General features: G+C 48.6%; 1 protein-coding gene across 1 annotated transcript in view; it reads right to left on the bottom strand.

The window, feature by feature from the left end:
* Window positions 1-2,621: 2,621 nt before the first annotated feature.
* LOC135054530 (phospholipid-transporting ATPase ID-like) overlaps window positions 2,622-24,844 on the bottom strand; it is a 168,177-nt gene continuing 145,954 nt past the window's right edge. The window contains exons 23-27 of the mRNA XM_063957672.1: window positions 19,297-19,380; window positions 18,715-18,960; window positions 18,346-18,484; window positions 17,835-17,965; window positions 2,622-3,345 (exon numbers count right to left, since the gene is read on the bottom strand). Coding sequence (XP_063813742.1) covers window positions 3,130-3,345; window positions 17,835-17,965; window positions 18,346-18,484; window positions 18,715-18,960; window positions 19,297-19,380 — 816 coding nt within the window. The 3' untranslated portion in view covers window positions 2,622-3,129. The remainder of the gene's footprint in view (window positions 3,346-17,834; window positions 17,966-18,345; window positions 18,485-18,714; window positions 18,961-19,296; window positions 19,381-24,844) is intronic.

Genomic DNA, 24,844 nt, shown 5'->3' with positions numbered 1-24,844 from the left:
GGAATTGTACTGTGTACGGCTCCCTTTAGCTGGTGATTAGAAGCAGTTACCAGATAACAGAACACCAGAACTACAATAACTAGCAGAACAATGCACGTTTTCCTAATGAGATCATTTCAAATGCTGAAAAATATTTAATTTTGGAGAAATTTAAACATTTCTGCCCTAAACATTTCTGCCCCGGGATGGTCCTTTAGCGGTTTGGTCTTTTGCAGGCTGGGAGCTGAATGTGTAGAATACATTGTACCCAGGAGTCCCTACAGAGAGGTGCTGGTGGGTAATTTGTATTAGTATATGAAACTTCTCCAGCTGGCAGTGATTAGGCTGGGGAGAAGGGGTTGTATTATTGATAACTAAGTGGTCATTCCCGACCCCTAAACGGAAAGCAGAATGTCTGATCCCAATAGTTCTATCCACAGTGCAGAGATTCAGCATTGGGCATTTATAATTATTGTTGGAGAACAGCCTGACACCAGCCTGCCATGTACATGGCTTGTATACTAGTTTTCATTGCAATCATAGCAGGCCAGATCTTCAGGATATCATTGTGCTAATTAGGTAGTATGGGTTAGATATAATAATAATAATACAAGTAAGCGCTGGCCAGGCCCCCACCAAACACAGGACTGAGATGACCGTAGGGGTGTATAACAAGAAATCCTTAATAGCTGCTCCTGAATGACAAGAATATACGAGGTGGAAGGTGGATGGTGTAAGGGTGGGCTGTGCAAGCCAGTGCTCGGGGGTCCAAGGCTTAAAATAAATATAAATTTATATATATATATCTGTAAATGTACTTTTTTTTCTATTGTCATCCCCATATGCTGCCAGATGCATCAACTTCAGCTACAGAATTGCTGCACCAATATCAATGACCCCTTCTCTTCATTAACATGTTATTCCACATAGTATATTTCTATTTTCTGACTAGTAAAGTGGAGGACGAGTCATCCTGCCCTAAATCTGAATTAATACATCAGAAACCGGAGTGGAAGAGAGAACGCAGAGAGCTCCATGGCCTCGCTGATCGCTGGGCAACAGCTGTAACCATAGCAACACTCAGCCAGGCCACAGCTTGTTCCCATGGTTACGGATAAGCTGAGGAAGGTCAGTCGCTCACCGTCAGGGGGCAGCGAGTTTGTTTTGAACTTTGAACAGACAATTTCAGGTAAAAGTCCAACATCAAGTATCAGGAACAGTGATAGTTAGGTATGAATTTACTAAGACGGGAGTTCTATTTAAGATGGGATGTTGCCCATAGCAACCAAACAGATTCTACGTCTTATTTATCTAGCACCTTCTAGAAGATAATACCTGGAATCTAATTGGTTGCTACGGGTAACATCCCATATAGAACTCCCATCTTAGTAAATTTACCCCTAAGTGTCAGTTAGTCAAGTCACGGCAAATATCCCCGCCCAGTGCGCCAGATCCCAGCGCCAATAACACAATTGTCATCCACACAAATACTTTGCTAGATGACACTGATCAATGTGACGCGCGACACTTGTATATCTGTGTGCGAGTGAGCCTGACTGAGTACGAAGCAGCCGCGTCAGGCGCCGCGCACCGTGTGGCGTGTAGACACTAGGAGGACGCATCAGTTGTTAGAGCTCTCTAGTCACAGGGTTACACTTGCTATAATACAGGTGTGTCAAAGCCAGCCCGTGCTGTTGTGGTATATGTAGTGCATTTATGGGCGTGCAAACTACACCTCTCTATTTGGTGCCCCCGTCTGTCGGCTTCAGGTAACGGGGAATGGGTTCCCTCTTTGGTACATATAGCGGTAGGAGTGATTGCTCACTTTAGTGTATTATTTTCCCTTCTATTCCTATAGGCCCAGACCCTATACTGTATGCCCTTATGGATGGGGTCTTCCAATAAAAAGGAAAGTAGGAATGTACAGGAGACTCTATGGAAGGCCTGACGAAACACTCGGAGGTCTGATATCCTCTATATGGGGCAGATGTACTAAACCTTGAGTGATAAAGTGGAAAGAGATAGTGGGGTCTATTTACCAAACCTTGGGGCAGATGTATTAAGTCTGGAGAAGTGATAAACCAGTGATAAGTGGAAGGTGATAACGCACCAGCCAATCAGCTCCAATATGTAAATTGACAGTTATAAGCTGATTGGCTGGTGCGTTATCACCTTCCACTTATCACTGCTTTATCACTTCTCCAGGCTTAATACATCTGCCCCAATGGGGTCTATTCATGAAGCAGTGATAAGAGTGGAGAAGTGAGCCCCTGGAGAAGTTTCCCATGGCAACCAATCAGCTGCTCTGTATCATTTTATAGTATGCAAATTATAAATGTTAATTCAATGATGATTGGTTGCCATGGGCACTTCTCCACTGGCTCCCTTCTCCATACTTTTCACTGCTTCATGAATAGACCACATTGGGGCAGATGTATTAAGCCTGGAGAAGTGATAAAGCAGTGATAAGTGGAAGGTGATAATGCACCACCTCCTCCTGAAACCCCCTCACCTATGGACTACCGCCACCGAGGTCTGTAAATGAAGCTGAGTGGATGAGACCCGGCGCTGTCAGATATATATCCACCCTCACCGGTTCTCTCTGGTGGATACATTGTACAGTGGTTATGAAAAAACAAATATAAACAAAAAGAATGTTTAATAAAAAAGGATTTGGAGGCGGCGATTGCGGTAAACGTGGATACGCAATACTCCTCTTCCTTAAGTCACATAGATAATTAGAACAATAAAGCAAGTAAAACGGTTTTCTGTAAAATCAGAAAGGCCACTGGTGAATCCAAGTGCAACGCAGATTTATAATATTTTAATTTAACTAAAATCCCTTAAAATACAGCTTTGGCACCGTTTGGCGAGTCGTACCTCCTGGTGATATTTGGCACGTTTGCTTTGGAATAATTTGAAATAGTTCAGAACTTTGGTAAACAGCTGCTGCCCAACAATAGATCCAAGATGGCCACTGCGTGACATCCATAAGGATCCTGCCTGGCTGTATGGCTCTGTATCCAGTCTTTATCACCCAGAGGAGGCTTGGCAAAAGTGGGAAAACCACCCACACTCCGTGTTTTGAGCTGCCCCGAGGTGCGGACATTGACACTAGGCTGGCTAGGCCCACTGGTGTCCATTCTGCCGTCACTCGTAGTTCCGATTCCTCTCGTTGGGCGAAAACTTTCCTGATTGGGGGAAGTGTAACTTGTTCCGGAAGTTCCTGCCTGATGTGATAAGGTCCCCGTAGCCCTGTTGGTGGGAGAAGGCATATCCAGAACGACGGGAGCTGGTGCGTCGGATCCGTGCTCTGCGCGGCGGAGGCACAGGGCGCTTTTTGGCTTCCCGGATTTTGCTGAGAACCTGGAGGTTGAAAAATTTTGTGCTAATTACTTACAACTTCATTAGCAAGATACGAGCAGCGTTCAACTTCACTGACTGTGGTCTAGGGCCTAATTCAGACCTGATCGCAGCAGCAAAATTGTTCTCTAATGGGCAAAACCATGTGCACTGCAGGTGGGGCAGATGTAACGTCCAGAGAGAGTTACAGGTGAAACTCAGAAAATTAGAATATCGGGGCAAAAGTTCATTTATTTCAGTAATTCAACTTAAAAGGTGAAACTAATATATTATATAGACTTATTACATGCAAAGTGAGATATTTCAAGCCTTTAGTTGTTATAATTTTGATGATTGCGGCTTACAGCTTAAGAAAACCCCAAATCCAAAATCTCAAAAAATTTGAATATTACATAAAATCAATAAAAAAAGGATTTTAAATACAGAAATGTCAGCCCTCTGAAAAGTATAATCATACATATGTACTCAGTACTTGGTTTGGGCCCCTGTTGCATGAATTACTTCCTCAATGCGACGTGGCATGGATCTATCAGCCTGTGGCACTGCTCAGGTGTTATGGAAGACCAGTAATCCCATGGTCATTGAACTAGGTTTTGGTAGGAAAAGGTGCACAAGCAGCAGGGATGACCGCAGCCTGAAGAAGATTATCAGGAAAAGGCCATTCAAAAGTGTGGGGGAGCTTCACAAGGTGTGGACTGAGGCTGGAGTTAGTGCATCAAGAGCCACCACACACAGACGGATTCTGGACATGGGCTTCAAGTGTCGGATTCCTCTTGTCAAGCCGATCCTGAACAACAAACAGCGTCAGAAGAGTCTTACTTGGGCTAAAGAAAAAAATAACTGGTCTGGTGCTCAGTGGACCAAAGTCCTCTTTTCTGATGAGAGCAAATTTTGAATCTCATTTGGAAACCAAGGTCCCAGAGTATGGAGGAAGAATGGAGAGGCACACAATCCAAGATGCTTGAAGTCCAGTGTGCGGTTTCCACAGTCTGTGTTTATTTGGGGAGCCATGTCATCTGTTGGTGTTGGTCCACTGTGCTTTATTAAGTCCAGGGTCAAAGCAGCCGTCTACCAAGACATTTTAGAGCACTTCATGCTTCCTTCAGCAGACAAGCTTTATGGAGATGATGACTTCATTTTCCAGCAGGACTTGGCACCTGCCCACATGGCCAAAAGTACCAAAGCCTGGTTCAATGACCATGGGATTACTGTGCTGGACTGGCCAGCAAACTCGCCTGACCTGAACCCCATAGAGAATCTATGGGCCATTGCCAAGAGAAAGATGAGAGGCATGAGATGGAACAATGCAGAAGAGCTGAAGGCCGCTATTGAAGCATCCGGGTCTTCCATAACACCTCAGCAGTGCCACAGGCTGATAGAATCCATGCGGCTCCGCATTGAGGTAGTAATTCATGTAAAAGGGGCCCAAACCAAGTACTCAGTACATATGTATGATTATACTTCTCAGAGGGCCGACATTTCTGTATTTAAAATCCTTTTTTTATTGATTTTATGTAATATTCTAATTTTCTGAGATTTTGTATTTGGGGTTTCTTAAGCTATAAACCACAATCATCCAAATTATAACAAATAAAGGCTTGAAATATCTCACTTTGCATGTAATGAGTCTATATAATATATTACTTTCACCTTTTAAGTTGAATTATTGAAATAAATGAACTTTTGCACGATATTCTAGTTTTCTGAGTTTCACCTGGATATTTGGGTGGGTTATATTGTTTCTGTGCAGGGTAAATACTGGCTGCTTTATTTTTACACTGCAATTTAGATTTCAGTTTGAACACACCCCACCCAAATCTAACTCTCTCTGCACATGTTACATCTGCCCAACTGCAGTGCACATGGGGCCTAATTCAGACCTGATCGCTGGCTAGGGTTTTTTTTGCAGTCCTGCGTTCGCATAGTCGCCGCCTACGGGGGGAGTGTATTTTAGCTGTGCAAGTGTGTGATCGCATGTGTAGCAGAGCTGTACAAACAGATCTTGTGCAGTCTCTGCGCAGCCCAGGAGTTATTCAGCCGCTGCGATCTCTTCAGCCTGTCCGGGGCCGGAATTGATGTCAGTCACCCGCCCTGCAAACGCATGGACACGCCCTGAAAACGGACAGTTGCCACCCACAAACGCTCTCTCCCTGTCAACCACTTTGCAATCGCCCATGCGAAGGGATTCTTCGCACAAACCCATCGCTGAGTGGCGACCTGCTCATTGCGGTGCATACGCATGCGCAGTTCTGACCTGATCGCAGCGCTGCAAAAAAAGCTAGCGTACGATCAGGTCTGAATTAGGCCCATAGTTTTGACCATTAGAGAACAATTTAGCTGCTGCGCTTAGGTCTGAATTAGGCCCATGGTTTTGACCATTAGAGAACAATTTTGCTGCTGCGATCAGGTCTGAATTAGGCCCATAGTTTTGATCATTAGAGAACAATTTTGCTGCTGCGCTCAGGTCTGAATTAGGCCCATGGTTTTGACCATTAGAGAACAATTTTGCTGCTGCGCTCAGGTCTGAATTAGGCCCATGGTTTTGACCATTAGAGAACAATTTTGCTGCTGCGCTCAGGTCTGAATTAGGTCCCTAGTGTCAACTTTTGTGAGAATGGGAATCAGTTTTGGAAGGACAGTGAGGAAAACTTCAGGGGTGCAATGATAAAGATTGTCTGTTTGTACTCATGCTAATTCCTTTTCTCCAATTCATGGGGACACTGGAACATAGCAAGCGATGGGAGGAGCCCGGACACCTTTGCAGTTACTACTGGCAACTGAGGCTCATCCCCTTCCGTATTCTAGAAATTTGACACATTTGAACCCAAGGACGCCAGCTTGGGCTGAAGGTGCTGGGCAGAGGCTGGGGGGGGGGGCTCCAGCGGCCCCCAAGGGAGAAAATAAGAATTTACTTACCGATAATTCTATTTCTCGTAGTCCGTAGTGGATGCTGGGAACTCCGTAAGGACCATGGGGAATAGCGGCTCCGCAGGAGACTGGGCACAAAAGTAAAAGCTTTAGGACTATCTGGTGTGCACTGGCTCCTCCCCCTATGACCCTCCTCCAAGCCTCAGTTAGGATACTGTGCCCGGACGAGCGTACACAATAAGGAAGGATTTTGAATCCCGGGTAAGACTCATACCAGCCACACCAATCACACCGTACAACTTGTGATCTGAACCCAGTTAACAGTATGATAACAGAGGAGCCTCTGAAAAGATGGCTCACAACAACAATAACCCGATTTTTGTAACAATAACTATGTACAAGTATTGCAGACAATCCGCACTTGGGATGGGCGCCCAGCATCCACTACGGACTACGAGAAATAGAATTATCGGTAAGTAAATTCTTATTTTCTCTGACGTCCTAGTGGATGCTGGGAACTCCGTAAGGACCATGGGGATTATACCAAAGCTCCCAAACGGGCGGGAGAGTGCGGATGACTCTGCAGCACCGAATGAGAGAACTCAAGGTCCTCCTCAGCCAGGGTATCAAATTTGTAGAATTTAGCAAATGTGTTAGCCCCTGACCAAGTAGCTGCTCGGCAAAGTTGTAAAGCCGAGACCCCTCGGGCAGCCGCCCAAGATGAGCCCACCTTCCTTGTGGAATGGGCTTTTACAGATTTTGGCTGTGGCAGGCCTGCCACAGAATGTGCAAGCTGAATTGTACTACAAATCCAGCGAGCAATAGACTGCTTAGAAGCAGGAGCACCCAGCTTGTTGGGTGCATACAGGATAAACAGCGAGTCAGATTTTCTGACTCCAGCCGTCCTGGAAACATAAATTTTCAGGGCCCTGACTACGTCCAGCAACTTGGAGTCCTCCAAGTCCCTAGTAGCCGCAGGTACCACAATAGGCTGGTTCAAGTGAAACGCTGAAACCACTTTAGGGAGAAATTGAGGACGAGTCCTCAATTCTGCCCTGTCCGTATGAAAAATTAGGTAAGGGCTTTTATAGGATAAAGCCGCCAATTCTGAGACACGCCTGGCTGAAGCCAGGGCTAACAGCATTACCACTTTCCAAGTGAGATATTTTAAGTCCACAGTGGAGAGTGGTTCAAACCAATGTGATTTTAGGAACCCCAAAACTACATTGAGATCCCAAGGTGCCACTGGAGGCACAAAAGGAGGCTGTATATGCAGTACCCCCTTGACAAACGTCTGAACTTCAGGAACTGAAGCCAGTTCTTTCTGGAAGAAAATCGACAGGGCCGAAATTTGAACCTTAATGGACCCGAATTTTAGGCCCATAGACAGTCCTGTTTGCAGGAAATGCAGGAAACGACCCAGTTGAAATTCCTCTGTAGGGGCCTTCCTGGCCTCGCACCACGCAACATATTTACGCCAAATACGGTGATAATGCTGTACGGTTACATCCTTCCTGGCTTTGATCAGGGTAGGGATGACTTCATCCGGAATGCCTTTTTCCTTCAGGATCCGGCGTTCAACCGCCATGCCGTCAAACGCAGCCGCGGTAAGTCTTGGAACAGACAGGGTCCCTGCTGGAGCAGGTCCTTTCTTAGAGGTAGAGGCCACGGGTCCTCTGTGAGCATCTCTTGAAGTTCCGGGTACCAAGTCCTTCTTGGCCAATCCGGAGCCACGAGTATAGTCCTTACTCCTCTCCTTCTTATGATTCTCAGTACCTTGGGTATGAGAGGCAGAGGAGGGAACACATACACTGACTGGTACACCCACGGTGTTACCAGAGCGTCCACAGCTATTGCCTGAGGGTCCCTTGACCTGGCGCAATACCGGTCTAGTTTTTTGTTGAGGCGGGACGCCATCATGTCCACCTTTGGTTTTTCCCAACGGTTCACAATCATGTGGAAGACTTCTGGGTGAAGTCCCCACTTCCCCGGGTGGAGGTCGTGTCTGCTGAGGAAGTCTGCTTCCCAGTTGTCCACTCCCGGAATGAACACTGCTGACAGTGCTATCACATGATTTTCCGCCCAGCGAAGAATCCTTGCAACTTCTGTCATTGCCCTCCTGCTTCTTGTGCCGCCCTGTCTGTTTACGTGGGCGACTGCCGTGATGTTGTCTGACTGGATCAGCACCGGCTGACCTTGAAGCAGAGGTCTTGCTAGGCTTAGAGCATTGTAGATGGCCCTTAGCTCCAGGATATTTATGTGAAGTAATGTCTCCAGGCTTGACCACAAGCCCTGGAAATTTCTTCCCTGTGTGACTGCTCCCCAGCCTCTCAGGCTGGCATCCGTGGTCACCAGGACCCAGTCCTGAATGCCGAATCTGCAGCCCTCTAGAAGATGAGCACTCTGCAACCACCACAGGAGAGACACCCTTGTCCTTGGTGACAAGATTATCCGCTGATGCATCTGAAGATGCGACCCGGACCATTTGTCTAGCAGATCCCACTGGAAGGTTCTTGCGTGGAATCTGCCGAATGGGATTGCTTCGTAAGAAGCCACCATCTTTCCCAGGACCCTTGTGCATTGATGCACTGAGACTTGGCCTGGTTTTAGGAGATTTCTGACTAGTTCGGATAACTCCCTGGCTTTCTCCTCCGGGAGAAACACCTTTTTCTGGACTGTGTCCAGGATCATCCCTAGGAATAGAAGTCGTGTCGTCGGGATCAGCTGTGATTTTGGAATATTGAGAATCCAACCGTGCTGGCGCAGCACTATCTGAGATAGTGCTACCCCGACTTCCAACTGTTCCCTGGATCTTGCCCTTATCAGGAGATCGTCCAAGTAAGGGATAACTAAAACTCCCTTCCTTCGAAGGAGTATCATCATTTCGGCCATTACCTTGGTAAAGACCCGGGGTGCCGTGGACAATCCAAACGGCAGCGTCTAAAACTGATAGTGACAGTTCTGTACCACAAACCTGAGGTACCCTTGGTGAGAAGGGAAAATTGGGACATGTAGGTAAGCATCTTTGATGTCCAGAGACACCATATAGTCCCCTTCTTCCAGGTTTGCAATCACTGCTCTGAGTGACTCCATCTTGAATTTGAACCTTTGTATGTAAGTGTTCAAGGATTTTAGGTTTAAAATTGGTCTCACCGAGCCGTCCGGCTTCGGTACCACAAATAGTGTGGAATAGTACCCCTTTCCCTGTTGTAGTAGGGGTACCTTGATTATCACCTGCTGGGAATATAGCTTGTGAATGGCTTCCAATACTGCCTCCCTGTCTGAGGGAGACGTCGGTAAAGCAGACTTTAGAAAACGGCGAGGGGGAGACGTCTCGAATTCCAATTTGTACCCCTGAGATACCACTTGAAGGATCCAGGGGTCCACTTGCGAGTGGGCCCACTGCGCACTGAACTTCTTGAGACGGGCCCCCACCGTGCCTGAGTCCGCTTGTAAAGCCCCAGCGTCATGCTGAGGACTTTGCGGAGGCGGGAGAGGGCTTTTGTTCCTGGGAACTGGCTGTTTGTTGCAGCCTTTTCCCTCTCCCTCTGCCACGGGGCAGAAATGAGGCGCCTTTTGCCCGCTTGCCCTTTTGGGGCCGAAAGGACTGCGCCTGATAATACAGCGTCTTCTTAGGTTGAGAAGCTACCTGGGGTAAAAATGTGGATTTTCCAGCAGTTGCCGTGGCTACCAGGTCTGATAGACCTACCCCAAATAACTCCTCCCCCTTATAAGGCAATACTTCCATGTGCCTTTTAGAATCCGCATCAGTGACCACTGCCGCGTCCATAAACCTCTTCTTGCAGAAATGGACAGCGCGCTAACTCTTGATGCCAGTCGGCAAATATCCCTCTGTGCATCACGCATATATAGAAATGCATCCTTCAAATGCTCTATAGTCAGTAATATACCCTATCTAGGGTATCAATATTTTCAGTCAGGGAATCCGACCACGCCAGGCCCGCACTGCACATCCAGGCTGAGGCGATTGCTGGTCGCAGTATAACACCCGTGTGAGAGTATATACATTTTAGGATATTCTCCAGCTTTCTATCGGCAGGTTCCTTTAGGGCGGCCGTATCAGGAGAGGGTAGTGCTACCTGTTTAGACAAGCGTGTGAGCGCTTTATCCACCCTAGGGGGTGTTTCCCAACGTGCCCTATCCTTCCTCGGATACAGGAAAAACTACAGGCAGTTTTTTCTCACCAAACATAATACCCTTTTTAGTGGTACTTGTATTATCAGAGATATGCAATACATTTTTCATTGCTTCAATCATGTAACGTGTGGCCCTAGTGGAAGTCACGTTTGTCTCCTCATCATCGACACTGGAGTCAGTATCCGTGTCTGTGTCTGCCATTTGAGGTAACGGGCGTTTTAAAGCCCCTGATGGCGTTTGAGACCCCTGGACAGGCACAAGCTGAGTAGTCGGCTGTCTCATGTCGTCAACTGTCTGTCGTAAAGAGCTGACACTGTCACGCAATTCCTTCCATAAGCTCATCCACTCAGGTGTCGACTCCCTAGGGGGTGACAACTGTATAATAGGCAATTGCTCCGCCTCCATCTCATTTTCCTCCTCAAACATGTCGACACAATCGTACCGACACACCGCACACACACAGGGAATGCTCTGATAGAGGACAGGACCCCACTAGCCCTTTGGGGAGACAGAGGGAGAGTATGCCAGCACACACCAGAGCGCTATATATAGACAGGAATACCACTATAAAATGTGCTTTTCCCTTTATAGCTGCTGTTAGTATTAAAACTGCGCCAAATTAGTGCCCCCCTCTCTTTTTTACCCTTTTCTGTAGTGCAGGACTGCAGGGGAGAGTTAGGGAGACGTCCTTCCAGCGGAGCTGTGATGGAAAATGGCGCCCGTGTGCTGAGGAGATAGGCCCCGCCCCCTTCTCGGCGGCCTTTTCTCCCGCTTTTTTGGTGAGTTCTGGCAGTGACCGGAGTGTGAAGTGTGCCTGAGTAACAATGGCGCACAGCTGCAGTGCTGTGCGCTACCTTGTTGAAGACTGATGTCTTCTGCCGCCGATTTTTCCGGACCTCTTCTTGCTTCTGGCTCTGTAAGGGGGCTGGCGGCGCGGCTCTGGGACCGAGCTCCGAGGCTGGGCCTGTGTTCGGTCCCTCTGGAGCTAATGGTGTCCAGTAGCCTAAGAAGCCCAATCCACTCTGCACGCAGGTGAGTTCGCTTCTTCTCCCCTTAGTCCCTCGATGCAGTGAGCCTGTTGCCAGCAGGTCTCACTGAAAATAAAAAACCTAAACTTAAACTTTCACTAAGAAGCTCAGGAGAGCCACCTAGTGAGCACCCTTCTCGGCCGGGCACAAAAATCTAACTGAGGCTTGGAGGAGGGTCATAGGGGGAGGAGCCAGTGCACACCAGGTAGTCCTAAAGCTTTTACTTTTGTGCCCAGTCTCCTGCGGAGCCGCTATTCCCCATGGTCCTTACGGAGTTCCCAGCATCCACTAGGACGTCAGAGAAAATGGCATTTTTGTACTTATATTAAATCAGCGGATGCCAAACTGGGTGTAATGCCACAGGATATTTAGAAGGGTGCCACGGGTTGATGGTCCAGGACCAAATTCCAATAATTTATGGTCAATGTAAAAGGCAAAACCAGAGCTGGTGGCTGCCAATCATATATTATGTGGATGAACAGAAGGGCAGCGGGTCACCGCCACATTCCTGACCCTAACGATGACAGGTAAGCACAATTACTTTACTAATACTCTGATTCCACAAGAGACACCGGATACCGCGCTCCTCGCCTCTGCTCTGATTACCTGTCTTCTGCGCTATTTTACTTTGAACAGGGTTCCATCTACTCTCCCTTTTTTTACTCCGCCTGGGCCAGATTAAGGGGGCGACAGGAGCAGCCACCCCGGGGTCCCCCACACAGAGAGACCCCCTGCACAGGTTAATTCTGACTCTAAATTTGCAAGTATCAGGTGCCAGCGTCAGCTGCTCTTGGGCGGAGGCGGCCGCATCTCTGTGTTCTGCATGCACAGACTGCATATAGTGCAGAGCAGCTCTGAGTCCCCTCATCAGCGCCATGAGATATATCAGGTCTGTGCCGCTGATGGGGGGGGGTCATGGAAGCCGCTCAGTTCTGTATACAGTCAGTACATGCGGAACACACGCAGAGCTGGAAGAATGCTGCCACGAGATGTGAGAACTGGGGGAGACATGGAGGGGGGGGGGGCACTGTGGCTATATTGGGGGTCATGGCAAAGGGGTATTCTATTGAAGGAGCTCCCACTACTTAGTTGCGCTGGGGCCCCCTCAAACCTTAATTTGGCCCTGTACTCTGCCTCTGTTAATTTGGGCTTTGTTAATTAGGAAATTATTCGAGAGGCAGCCACTTGGGGAACAGGAGGAGAGGAGTCTTCAGCTGTAAATTTTCAGAGGCCCGGGTCCCTCACATCACTGCCGTACCCCAGTATTCCTCACATCACTGCCGTACCCCAGTGTTCCTCACATCACTGCCGTACCCCAGTGTTCCTCACATCACTGCCGTACCCCAGTGTTCCTCACATCACTGCCGTACCCCAGTGTTCCTCACATCACTGCCGTACCCCAGTGTTCCTCACATCACTGCCGTACCCCAGTGTTCCTCACATCACTGCCGTACCCCAGTGTTCCTCACATCACTGCCGTACCCCAGTGTTCCTCACATCACAGATGAACAGAAAAATATTTGATTGTTTTGTGTAGTGATCCCACCCATAGCTAGCTGTATTTACACTCTGATCACTGATAATCACTCTGATCCCAGGATACTGACTGAGCATGGGATAATGACTGAGCATGGGATAATGACTCTGAGCATGGGATAATGACTGAGCACGGGATAATGACTGAGCACGGGATAATGACTGAGCACGGGATAATGACTCTGAGCATGGGATAATGACTCTGAGCATGGGATAATGACTGAGCACGGGATAATGACTGAGCACGGGATAATGACTGAGCATGGGATAATGACTCTGAGCACGGGATAATGACTGAGCACGGGATAATGACTGAGCATGGGATAATGACTGAGCATGGGATAATGACTCTGAGCATGGGATAATGACTGAGCACGGGATAATGACTGAGCACGGGATAATGACTCTGAGCATGGGATAATGACTGAGCACGGGATAATGACTGAGCACGGGATAATGACTGAGCACGGGATAATGACTGAGCACGGGATAATCACTCTGATCCCGGGATACTGACTGAGCATGGGATAATGACTCTGAGCATGGGATAATGACTGAGCATGGGATAATGACTGAGCATGGGATAATGACTCTGAGCATGGGATAATGACTCTGAGCATGGGATAATGACTGAGCACGGGATAATGACTGAGCACGGGATAATGACTGAGCACGGGATAATGACTGAGCACGGGATAATGACTGAGCACGGGATAATGACTGAGCACGGGATAATGACTGAGCACGGGATAATGACTGAGCACGGGATAATGACTCTGAGCATGGGATAATGACTGAGCATGGGATAATGACTCTGAGCATGGGATAATGACTGAGCACGGGATAATGACTGAGCACGGGATAATGACTGAGCACGGGATAATGACTGAGCACGGGATAATGACTCTGATCCCGGGACACTGACTGAGCATGGGATAATGACTCTGAGCACGGGATAATGACTGAGCACGGGATAATGACTGAGCACGGGATAATGACTCTGATCCCGGGACACTGACTGAGCATGGGATAATGACTCTGAGCACGGGATAATGACTGAGCACGGGATAATCACTCTGATCCCGGGATACTGACTGAGCATGGGATAATGACTCTGAGCATGGGATAATGACTCTGAGCATGGGATAATGACTGAGCATGGGATAATGACTGAGCATGGGATAATGACTCTGAGCATGGGATAATGACTGAGCACGGGATAATGACTGAGCACGGGATAATGACTGAGCACGGGATAATCACTCTGATCCCGGGATACTGACTGAGCATGGGATAATGACTCTGAGCATGGGATAATGACTGAGCATGGGATAATGACTCTGAGCATGGGATAATGACTCTGAGCATGGGATAATGACTCTGAGCATGGGATAATGACTCTGAGCACGGGATAATGACTCTGAGCATGGGATAATGACTCTGAGCATGGGATAATGACTCTGAGCATGGGATAATGACTCTGAGCACGGGATAATGACTGAGCACGGGATAATGACTGAGCACGGGATAATGACTGAGCACGGGATAATCACTCTGAGCATGGGTTAATGACTGAGCACGGGATAATGACTCTGAGCATGGGATAATGACTGAGCATGGGATAATGACTCTGAGCATGGGATAATGACTCTGAGCATGGGATAATGACTGAGCATGGGATAATGACTGAGCATGGGATAATGACTCTGAGCATGGGATAATGACTCTGAGCACGGGATAATGACTCTGAGCATGGGATAATGACTGAGCATGGGATAATGACTCTGAGCATGGGATAATGACTGAGCATGGGATAATGACTCTGAGCATGGGATAATGACTCTGAGCATGGGATAATGACTCTGAGCATGGGATAATGACTCTGAGCACGGGATAATGACTGAGCACGGGATAATGACTGAGCACGGGATAATCACTCTGATCCCGGGATACTGACTGAGCATGGGATAATGACTCTGAGCATGGGATAATGACTGAGCATGGGATAATGACTCTGAGCATGGGATAATGACTGAGCACGGGATAATGACTGAGCACGGGATAATCACTCTGATCCCGGGATACTGACTGAGCATGGGATAATGACTGAGCATGGGATAATGACTCTGAGCATGGGATAATGACTCTGAGCATGGGATAATGACTCTGAGCATGGGATAATGACTGAGCACGGGATAATGACTGAGCACGGGATAATCACTCTGATCCCGGGATACTGACTGAGCATGGGATAATGACTCTGAGCATGGGATAATGACTGAGCATGGGATAATGACTCTGAGCATGGGATAATGACTGAGCACGGGATAATGACTGAGCACGGGATAATCACTCTGATCCCGGGATACTGACTGAGCATGGGATAATGACTCTGAGCATGGGATAATGACTGAGCATGGGATAATGACTCTGAGCATGGGATAATGACTCTGAACATGGGATAATGACTGAGCACGGGATAATGACTGAGCACGGGATAATGACTGAGCACGGGATAATGACTGAGCACGGGATAATGACTCTGAGCATGGGATAATGACTGAGCATGGGATAATGACTGAGCACGGGATAATGACTGAGCACGGGATAATGACTCTGAGCATGGGATAATGACTCTGAGCACGGGATAATGACTGAGCACGGGATAATGACTGAGCACGGGATAATGACTTTGAGCACGGGATAATGGCTGAGCATGGGATAATAACTCTTGAGCACGGGATAATGACTCTGTGCACGGGATAATGACTTTGAGCACGGGATAATGACTCTGAGCATGGGATAATGACTCTGAGCATGGGATAATGGCACGGGATAATGACTCTGAGCACGGGATAATGACTTTGAGCACGGGATAATGACTGAGCATGGGATAATGACTTTGAGCACGGGATAATGACTCTGTGCACGGGATAATGACTTTGAGCATGGGATAATGACTTTGAGCACGGGATAATGACTTTGAGCACGGGATAATGACTCTGAGCACGGGATAATGACTTTGAGCACGGGATAATGACTTTGAGCACGGGATAATGACTCTGTGCACGGGATAATGACTTTGAGCATGGGATAATGACTTTGAGCACGGGATAATGACTTTGAGCACGGGATAATGACTCTGTGCACGGGATAATGACTCTGAGCACGGGATAATGACTCTGAGCACGGGATAATGACTTTGAGCATGGGATAATGACTCTGAGCACGGGATAATGACTCTGATCCCAGGATACTGACTCTGCGCATGGGATAATGACTGAGCACGGGATAATGACTGAGCACGGGATAATGACTGAGCACGGGATAATGACTCTGATCCCAGGATACTGACTCTGCGCATGGGATAATGACTGAGCACGGGATAATGACTGAGCACGGGATAATGACTGAGCACGGGATAATGACTGAGCACGGGATAATGACTGATCCCGGGATACTGACTGATCCCGGGATACTGACTGAGCATGGGATAATGACTCTGAGCATGGGATAATGACTCTGAGCATGGGATAATGACTGAGCACGGGATAATGACTCTGAGCATGGGATAATGACTCTGAACATGGGATAATGACTGAGCACGGGATAATGACTGAGCACGGGATAATGACTGAGCACGGGATAATGACTCTGAGCATGGGATAATGACTGAGCACGGGATAATGACTGAGCACGGGATAATGACTTGCAGCACGGGATAATGACTCTGAGCATGGGATAATGACTCTGAGCACGGGATAATGACTGAGCACGGGATAATGACTGAGCACGGGATAATGACTTTGAGCACGGGATAATGGCTGAGCATGGGATAATAACTCTTGAGCACGGGATAATGACTCTGTGCACGGGATAATGACTTTGAGCACGGGATAATGACTCTGAGCATGGGATAATGACTCTGAGCATGGGATAATGGCACGGGATAATGACTCTGAGCACGGGATAATGACTTTGAGCACGGGATAATGACTGAGCATGGGATAATGACTTTGAGCATTGGATAATGACTCTGAGCATGGGATAATGACTTTGAGCACGGGATAATGACTCTGAGCACGGGATAATGACTTTGAGCATGGGATAATGTCTTTGAGCACGGGATAATGACTCTGTGCACGGGATAATGACTTTGAGCATGGGATAATGACTTTGAGCACGGGATAATGACTTTGAGCACGGGATAATGACTCTGTGCACGGGATAATGACTCTGAGCACGGGATAATGACTCTGAGCACGGGATAATGACTTTGAGCATGGGATAATTACTCTGAGCACGGGATAATGACTCTGATCCCAGGATACTGACTCTGCGCATGGGATAATGACTGAGCACGGGATAATGACTGAGCACGGGATAATGACTGAGCACGGGATAATGACTGAGCACGGGATAATGACTGAGCACGGGATAATGACTCTGGGCACGGGATAATGACTTTGAGCATGGGATAATGACTCTGAGCACGGGATAATGACTTTGAGCATGGGATAATGACTCTGAGCACGGGATAATGACTCTGATCCCAGGATACTGACTCTGCGCATGGGATAATGACTGAGCACGGGATAATGACTGAGCACGGGATAATGACTGAGCACGGGATAATGACTGAGCACGGGATAATGACTCTGGGCACGGGATAATGACTTTGAGCATGGGATAATGACTCTGAGCACGGGATAATTACTCTGATCCCAGGATACTGACTCTGCGCATGGGATAATGACTGAGCACGGGATAATGACTCTGATCACTAATAATGACTCTGAGCACAGGATAATGACTCTGATAACATGGTGACACTGACAGTGAGTGGTAGTGTAGAATCCCCATGAAATACACATTTCCTATAGGCTGTGTGCACCTTCCTACCTTGTCGCTGAAGGTGGGTCTGAGCTGGGATCTTAAGAACCGATAGGCCACTACCGGCAGGACGCAGAGCACAGCGGTCAGGAAAATGGCGAACCAGATACTGGGCTGGTTTAGAGTGTTCCGAGCCGTCCCTGGAGGAGACACACACAGTAATTCCCTGGAAAAAACAGGATCTAGAAATGACAATACTGGATGGATGCCTAATATGGTTCATCAGAGGGAACAACAAACGTTATTTGTGATTTCCGTATTCTGCCGCCATAGCCCCACGTGTTGATGTGGCTGCAGGGCGAGTGCCCCTTCCCAGCCGCGCAGTAACTGCAGTGAGGGCGACTTATACACAGCAGGGTATCAGGCAGCAATTGGGGACTTGCAGGATGACTTTGCTCCCCAGGGGCAGACCACTATACCCACCACCCACAATGCACGCAGGGGGGTGAGGACGACTCGGACGAGGGACCAGTCTCATGCAGTGATCTTACTGGCAGAGTGTAAATGATGCTGTACTCACCGATAAACGGGAACGATGCCGTGAAGATGAGGTACATCCCGTCGCTGTACATGGTGAAAGTGATTGCGAAGTACACCGCCATGCTGCCCCAGATGAAGAACTGGTTGACCGCCGTCCAGTAAGCAGTGTCCAGGCCGATCTAGGAAGACAAATGGATATGAAGGCTTGGTAATATAGCGCTAGCATATTCTGTAGCAGTGTTCATGGAACAACACGCACAGCCTGATATAGAAGGTAGAGCGGGCCCCTTTTGGCTCCTAACCCGGGGGCGCATAAGGTATGGTGGTAATACAAGCATCAGGATGCCCTGGGACTTGTAGTTCCACAACATCTCCAGAGCTGTGGGTGGAGGTATCACTCTGCACTTACCTGCACAGATACCACCAGCAGCAGGCAGGTCTGAGCCATCAGGGCAAAGGACTGGTAGTCAGACAGTGCTCTCCCGTCATCCCTCACTGTGTCGTAGAGGGCGCCGTAAGGCACGAAGAACAGAACCAGAGAGCTGTACACCCCGTGGATCACACACTTCACAAACTCCTTGATGTTGAAGTAACGGTTATTCTGCCCGGGCTCATACAGCTGGGGGTACTCCATGCTCCAGCGGTCATCCACATCCTGGGGAGAAAGTGCAGGTGTTAGACCAGGGATGGGGAACCTTTGGCCCTCCCAGCATGCCCTGCAACAGTTTTAGCATGGCCAAATAGCAAAACTGTAGCAAGGCATGCTGGTATGTGTAGTTCAACAACAATTGGAGGGCCGAGGGTTCCCCATCCCTGTGTTAGACAAACACAACTGGCTGGTGTTCTCCGCATGCCCATCGGGTGGCGATGGAGAGCTGTGACATCAGCTGCCGCAACTGTCCCCATATCTCACTGCTAGGTGGCTGGGGAAGTTCTCTGTTTAATGACGGAGGGGCGTGCATTCAAATGACAGTGTTCGCCCATTACATACCTGATCAAAGAGACTCATCCCCAGCACAGGCAGCGAGGTGTACACCAGATTATATAAGGTGATGAACCATTCATCATACACAGTCTATAAAAGACACAAGACAGACAAGTTAAGGATGGTAGTGCTGTAATGCAGCAACATAGACACTTGATGGCAGCACTGAACCATTGCAGACATGACAGTAAATTCAGATGAGTCCGGATTTAGGGCCTAATTTAGAAGGATTGCAAGTTCTGCTACTTAATCACCTTTGGATGGCATGCTAGGGGCCGCCCATCGCAGGGCAAGACCGCCCAGCATGCTACCCACCACCTCTCCGCCCTTAACCACGCTGAAATTGCGGTCGCAGGAGGGCCGCCGCCATTTTAGTGATCGCAGTGGCTGGGTGTGACGTCATACAGCCGCCCCGAACACGCCCCTCGTCATGCCCACCGTTTGCTACGCCACGCCCCATTTTGAAGCCGCGCCCCGCACCGATTCGTCTCCGCCTTGGAAACGGAGCGTTGCCGCCACCCCATGCCCCGCGAAAATGCGGGCGCATGCGCAGGACGGGCCCAGCGCATGTGTCCGCACCTCTTAGCAGATTTTGCATTTTGCTATCCAACCTGAATCCGACGCTTGCACTTTCTCTCGTATAGAAAACTATCACGGTGAGGCGGTGCTATGCGGTGTGTAAATGTAAGTGCTACTAAGATCACTAGAGGAAAATAAGATTTTACTCACCGGTAAATCTATTTCTCGTAGTCCGTAGTGGATGCTGGGAACTCCGTAAGGACCATGGGGAATAGACGGGCTCCGCAGGAGACTGGGCACTCTAAAAGAAAGATTAGGTACTATCTGGTGTGCACTGGCTCCTCCCTCTATGCCCCTCCTCCAGACCTCAGTTAGGATACTGTGCCCGGAAGAGCTGACACAATAAGGAAGGATTTTGAATCCCGGGTAAGACTCATACCAGCCACACCAATCACACCGTACAACTCGTGATACTATACCCAGTTAACAGTATGAAATATAACAGAGCCTCTCAACAGATGGCTCAACAATAACCCTTTAGTTAGGCAATAACTATATACAAGTATTGCAGACAATCCGCACTTGGGATGGGCGCCCAGCATCCACTACGGACTACGAGAAATAGATTTACCGGTGAGTAAAATCTTATTTTCTCTGACGTCCTAGTGGATGCTGGGAACTCCGTAAGGACCATGGGGATTATACCAAAGCTCCCAAACGGGCGGGAGAGTGCGGATGACTCTGCAGCACCGAATGAGAGAACTCAAGGTCCTCCTCAGCCAGGGTATCAAATTTGTAGAATTTAGCAAACGTGTTTGCCCCTGACCAAGTTGCAGCTCGGCAAAGTTGTAAAGCCGAGACCCCTCGGGCAGCCGCCCAAGAAGAGCCCACTTTCCTCGTGGAATGGGCCTTTACTGATTTAGGATGCGGCAATCCAGCCGCAGAATGCGCCAGCTGAATTGTGCTACAAATCCAGCGAGCAATAGTCTGCTTAGAAGCAGGAGCACCTAGTTTGTTGGGTGCATACAGGATAAAAAGCGAGTCAGTTTTCCCTACTCCAGCCGTCCTGGAAACATACATTTTCAAGGCCCTGACTACGTCCAGTAACTTGGAATCTTCCAAGTCCCTAGTAGCCGCAGGCACTACAATAGGTTGGTTCAAGTGAAAAGCTGATACCACCTTAGGGAGAAACTGGGGACGAGTCCTCAATTCTGCCCTATCCATATGGAAAATCAGATAAGGGCTTTTACATGACAAAGCCGCCAATTCTGACACACGCCTGGCCGAAGCCAAGGCCAATAACATGACCACTTTCCACGTGAGATATTTCAGATCCACAGTTTTAAGTGGCTCAAACCAATGTGATTTCAGGAAACTCAACACCACGTTGAGATCCCAAGGTGCCACAGGAGGCACAAAAGGGGGCTGAATATGTAGCACTCCCTTTACAAATGTTTGAACTTCAGGCATTGAAGCCAGTTCTTTCTGGAAGAAAATCGACAGAGCCGAAATCTGGACCTTAATGGAACCCAATTTTAGGCCCATAGTCACTCCCGACTGTAGGAAGTGCAGAAAACGACCCAGCTGAAATTCCTCTGTAGGGGCCTTCCTGGTCTCACACCACACAACATATTTTCGCCAAATACGGTGATAATGGTTTGCGGTGACTTCTTTCCTGGCTTTTATCAGCGTAGGAATGACTTCCTCCGGAATGCCCTTTTCCTTTAGGATCCGGAATTCAACCGCCATGCCGTCAAACGCAGCCGCGGTAAGTCTTGGAACAGACAGGGCCCCTGCTGTAGCAGATCCTGTCTGAGCGGTAGAGGCCATGGGTCCTCTGATATCATTTGTTGAAGTTCTGGGTACCAAGCTCTTCTTGGCCAATCCGGAACCACGAGTATCGTTCTTACTCCTCGCCTTCTTATTATTCTCAGTACCTTTGGTATGAGAGGCAGAGGAGGGAACACATAAACCGACTGGTACACCCACGGTGTCACCAGAGCGTCCACAGCTATCGCCTGAGGGTCCCTTGACCTGGCGCAATATCTCTTTAGCTTTTTGTTGAGGCGGGACGCCATCATGTCCACCTGTGGCCTTTCCCAACGGTTTACCAACAGTTTGAAGACTTCTGGATGAAGTCCCCATTCTCCCGGGTGTAGGTCGTGTCTGCTGAGGAAGTCTGCTTCCCAGTTGTCCACTCCCGGAATGAACACTGCTGACAGTGCTACGACGTGATTTTCCGCCCATCGGAGAATCCTTGTGGCTTCTGCCATCGCCATCCTGCTTCTTGTGCCGCCCTGTCGGTTTACATGGGCGACTGCCGTGATGTTGTCTGATTGGATCAGCACCGGCTGGTTTTGAAGCAGGGGCCTTGCCTGACTTAGGGCATTGTAAATGGCCCTCAGTTCCAGAATATTTATGTGTAGGGACGACTCCTGACTTGACCAAAGTCCTTGGAAATTTCTTCCCTGTGTGACTGCCCCCCAGCCTCGAAGGCTGGCATCCGTGGTCACCAGGACCCAGTCCTGTATGCCGAATCTGCGGCCCTCTAGAAGATGAGCACTCTGCAGCCACCACAGCAGAGACACCCTGGTCCTTGGAGACAGGGTTATCAGTCGATGCATCTGAAGATGCGATCCCGACCACTTGTCCAAGAGGTCCCACTGGAAGGTCCTTGCATGGAACCTGCCGAATGGAATTGCTTCGTATGAAGCCACCATTTTTCCCAGGACTCGTGTGCAGTGATGCACCGATACCTGTTTTGGTTTCAGGAGGTCTCTGACTAGAGATGACAGCTCCTTGGCTTTCTCCTGCGGGAGAAACACTTTTTTCTGTTGTGTGTCCAGAACCATCCCCAGGAACAGTAGGCGTGTGGAATGAACCAGCTGTGACTTTGGAATGTTTAGAATCCATCCGTGCTGTTGTAGCACTTCCCGAGATAGTGCTACTCCGACCAACAACTGCTCCTTGGACCTCGCCTTTATAAGGAGATCGTCCAAGTACGGGATAATTAAAACTCCCTTTTTTCGAAGGAGTATCATCATTTCTGCCATTACCTTGGTAAACACCCTCGGTGCCGTGGACAGTCCAAACGGCAGTGTCTGGAATTGGTAATGGCAATCCTGTACCACAAATCTGGGGTACTCCTGGTGAGGATGGTAAATGGGGACATGCAGGTAAGCATCCTTGATGTCCAGGGATACCATGTAATCCCCCTCGTCCAGGCTTGCAATAACCGCCCTGAGCGATTCCATCTTGAACTTGAATTTTTTTATGTATGTGTTCAAGGATTTCAAATTTAAAATGGGTCTCACCGAACCGTCCGGTTTCGGTACCACAAACAGTGTGGAATAGTAACCCCGTCCTTGTTGAAGTAGGGGCACCTTGACTATCACCTGCTGGGAATACAGCTTGTGAATTGCCTCTAGCACAGCCTCCCTGCCCGAGAGAGTTGTCGGCAAGGCAGATTTGAGGAAACGGCGGGGGGGGAGACGCCTCGAATTCCAGCTTGTACCCCTGAGATACTACTTGAAGGATCCAGGGATCCACCTGTGAGCGAGCCCACTGATCGCTGAAATTTTTGAGGCGGCCCCCCACCGTACCTGGCTCCGTCTGTGGAGCCCCACCGTCATGCGGCGGACTTGGAAGAAGCGGGGGAGGACTTTTGTTCCTGGGAACCTGCTGTTTGTTGCAGCTTTTTCCCCCTACCTCTGCCTCTAGACAGAAAGGACCCGCCTTTTCCCCGCCTGTTTTTCTGGGGTCGAAAGGACTGTACCTGATAATACGGCGCTTTCTTAGGCTGTGAGGGGACATGGGGCAAAAATGCTGACTTCCCAGCTGTTGCTGTGGAAACTAGGTCTGAGAGACCATCCCCGAATAACTCCTCACCCTTATAAGGCAAAACTTCCATGTGCCTTTTTGAATCTGCATCCCCTGTCCACTGCCGAGTCCATAAGCCTCTCCTAGCAGAAATGGACAATGCACTTATTCTAGATGCCAGCCGGCAGATCTCCCTCTGTGCATCTCTCATGTATAAGACTGAGTCTTTTATATGCTCTACGGTTAGCAATATAGTGTCCCTGTCTAGGGTGTCAATATTTTCCGACAGGGAATCTGACCATGCAGCAGCAGCACTGCACATCCATGCTGAAGCAATAGCTGATCTCAGTATAATGCCTGAGTGTGTATATACAGACTTCAGGATCGCCTCCTGCTTTCTATCAGCAGGTTCCTTTAGGGCGCCGTATCTGGAGACGGTAGTGCCACCTTTTTTGACAAACGTGTGAGCGCTTTATCCACCCTAGGGGGAGTTTCCCAACGTGACCTATCCTCTGGCGAGAAAGGGAACGCCATTAGTAACTTTTTAGAAATTACCAATTTTTTATCGGGGAAAGCCCACGCTTCTTCACACACTTCATTTAATTCTTCTGATGGGGGAAAAACTATTGGTAGTTTTTTCTCCCCAAACATAATACCCTTTTTTGAGGTACCTGGGTTTATATCAGAAATGTGTAATACCTCTTTCATTGCCTCAATCATGCAACGAATGGCCCTAGTGGACATTAAATTAGACTCTTCGTTGTCGACACTGGTATCAGTATCCGTGTCGACATCTGTGTCTGCCATCTGAGGTAGTGGGCGCTTTAGAGCCCCTGATGGCCTTTGAGTCGTCTGGGCAGGCACAAGCTGAGAAGCCGGCTGTCCCGCATTTGGCATGTCGTCAAATTTTTTATGTAAGGAGTCGACACTTGCACGTAATTCCTTCCATAAGTCCATCCACTCAGGTGTCTGCCCCGCAGGGGGTGACATCACATTTATAGGCATCTGCTCTGCCTCCACATAAGCCTCCTCATCAAACATGTCGACACAGTCGTACCGACACACCGCACACACACAGGGAATGCTCTTAACAGGAGACAGGACCCCACAAAAGCCCTTTGGGAAGACAGAGAGAGAGTATGCCAGCACACACCAGAGCGCTATATAATGCAGGGACTAACTGAATTATGTCCCCTTATATCTGCTATATGTTATA

Source organism: Pseudophryne corroboree, chromosome 1 (genome assembly GCF_028390025.1).
Source record: "Pseudophryne corroboree isolate aPseCor3 chromosome 1, aPseCor3.hap2, whole genome shotgun sequence".
Classification (NCBI taxonomy): domain Eukaryota; kingdom Metazoa; phylum Chordata; class Amphibia; order Anura; family Myobatrachidae; genus Pseudophryne; species Pseudophryne corroboree.
The sequence above is the reverse complement of the archived record's forward strand: the minus strand, read 5'-3'. Positions and strand labels throughout refer to the sequence as shown.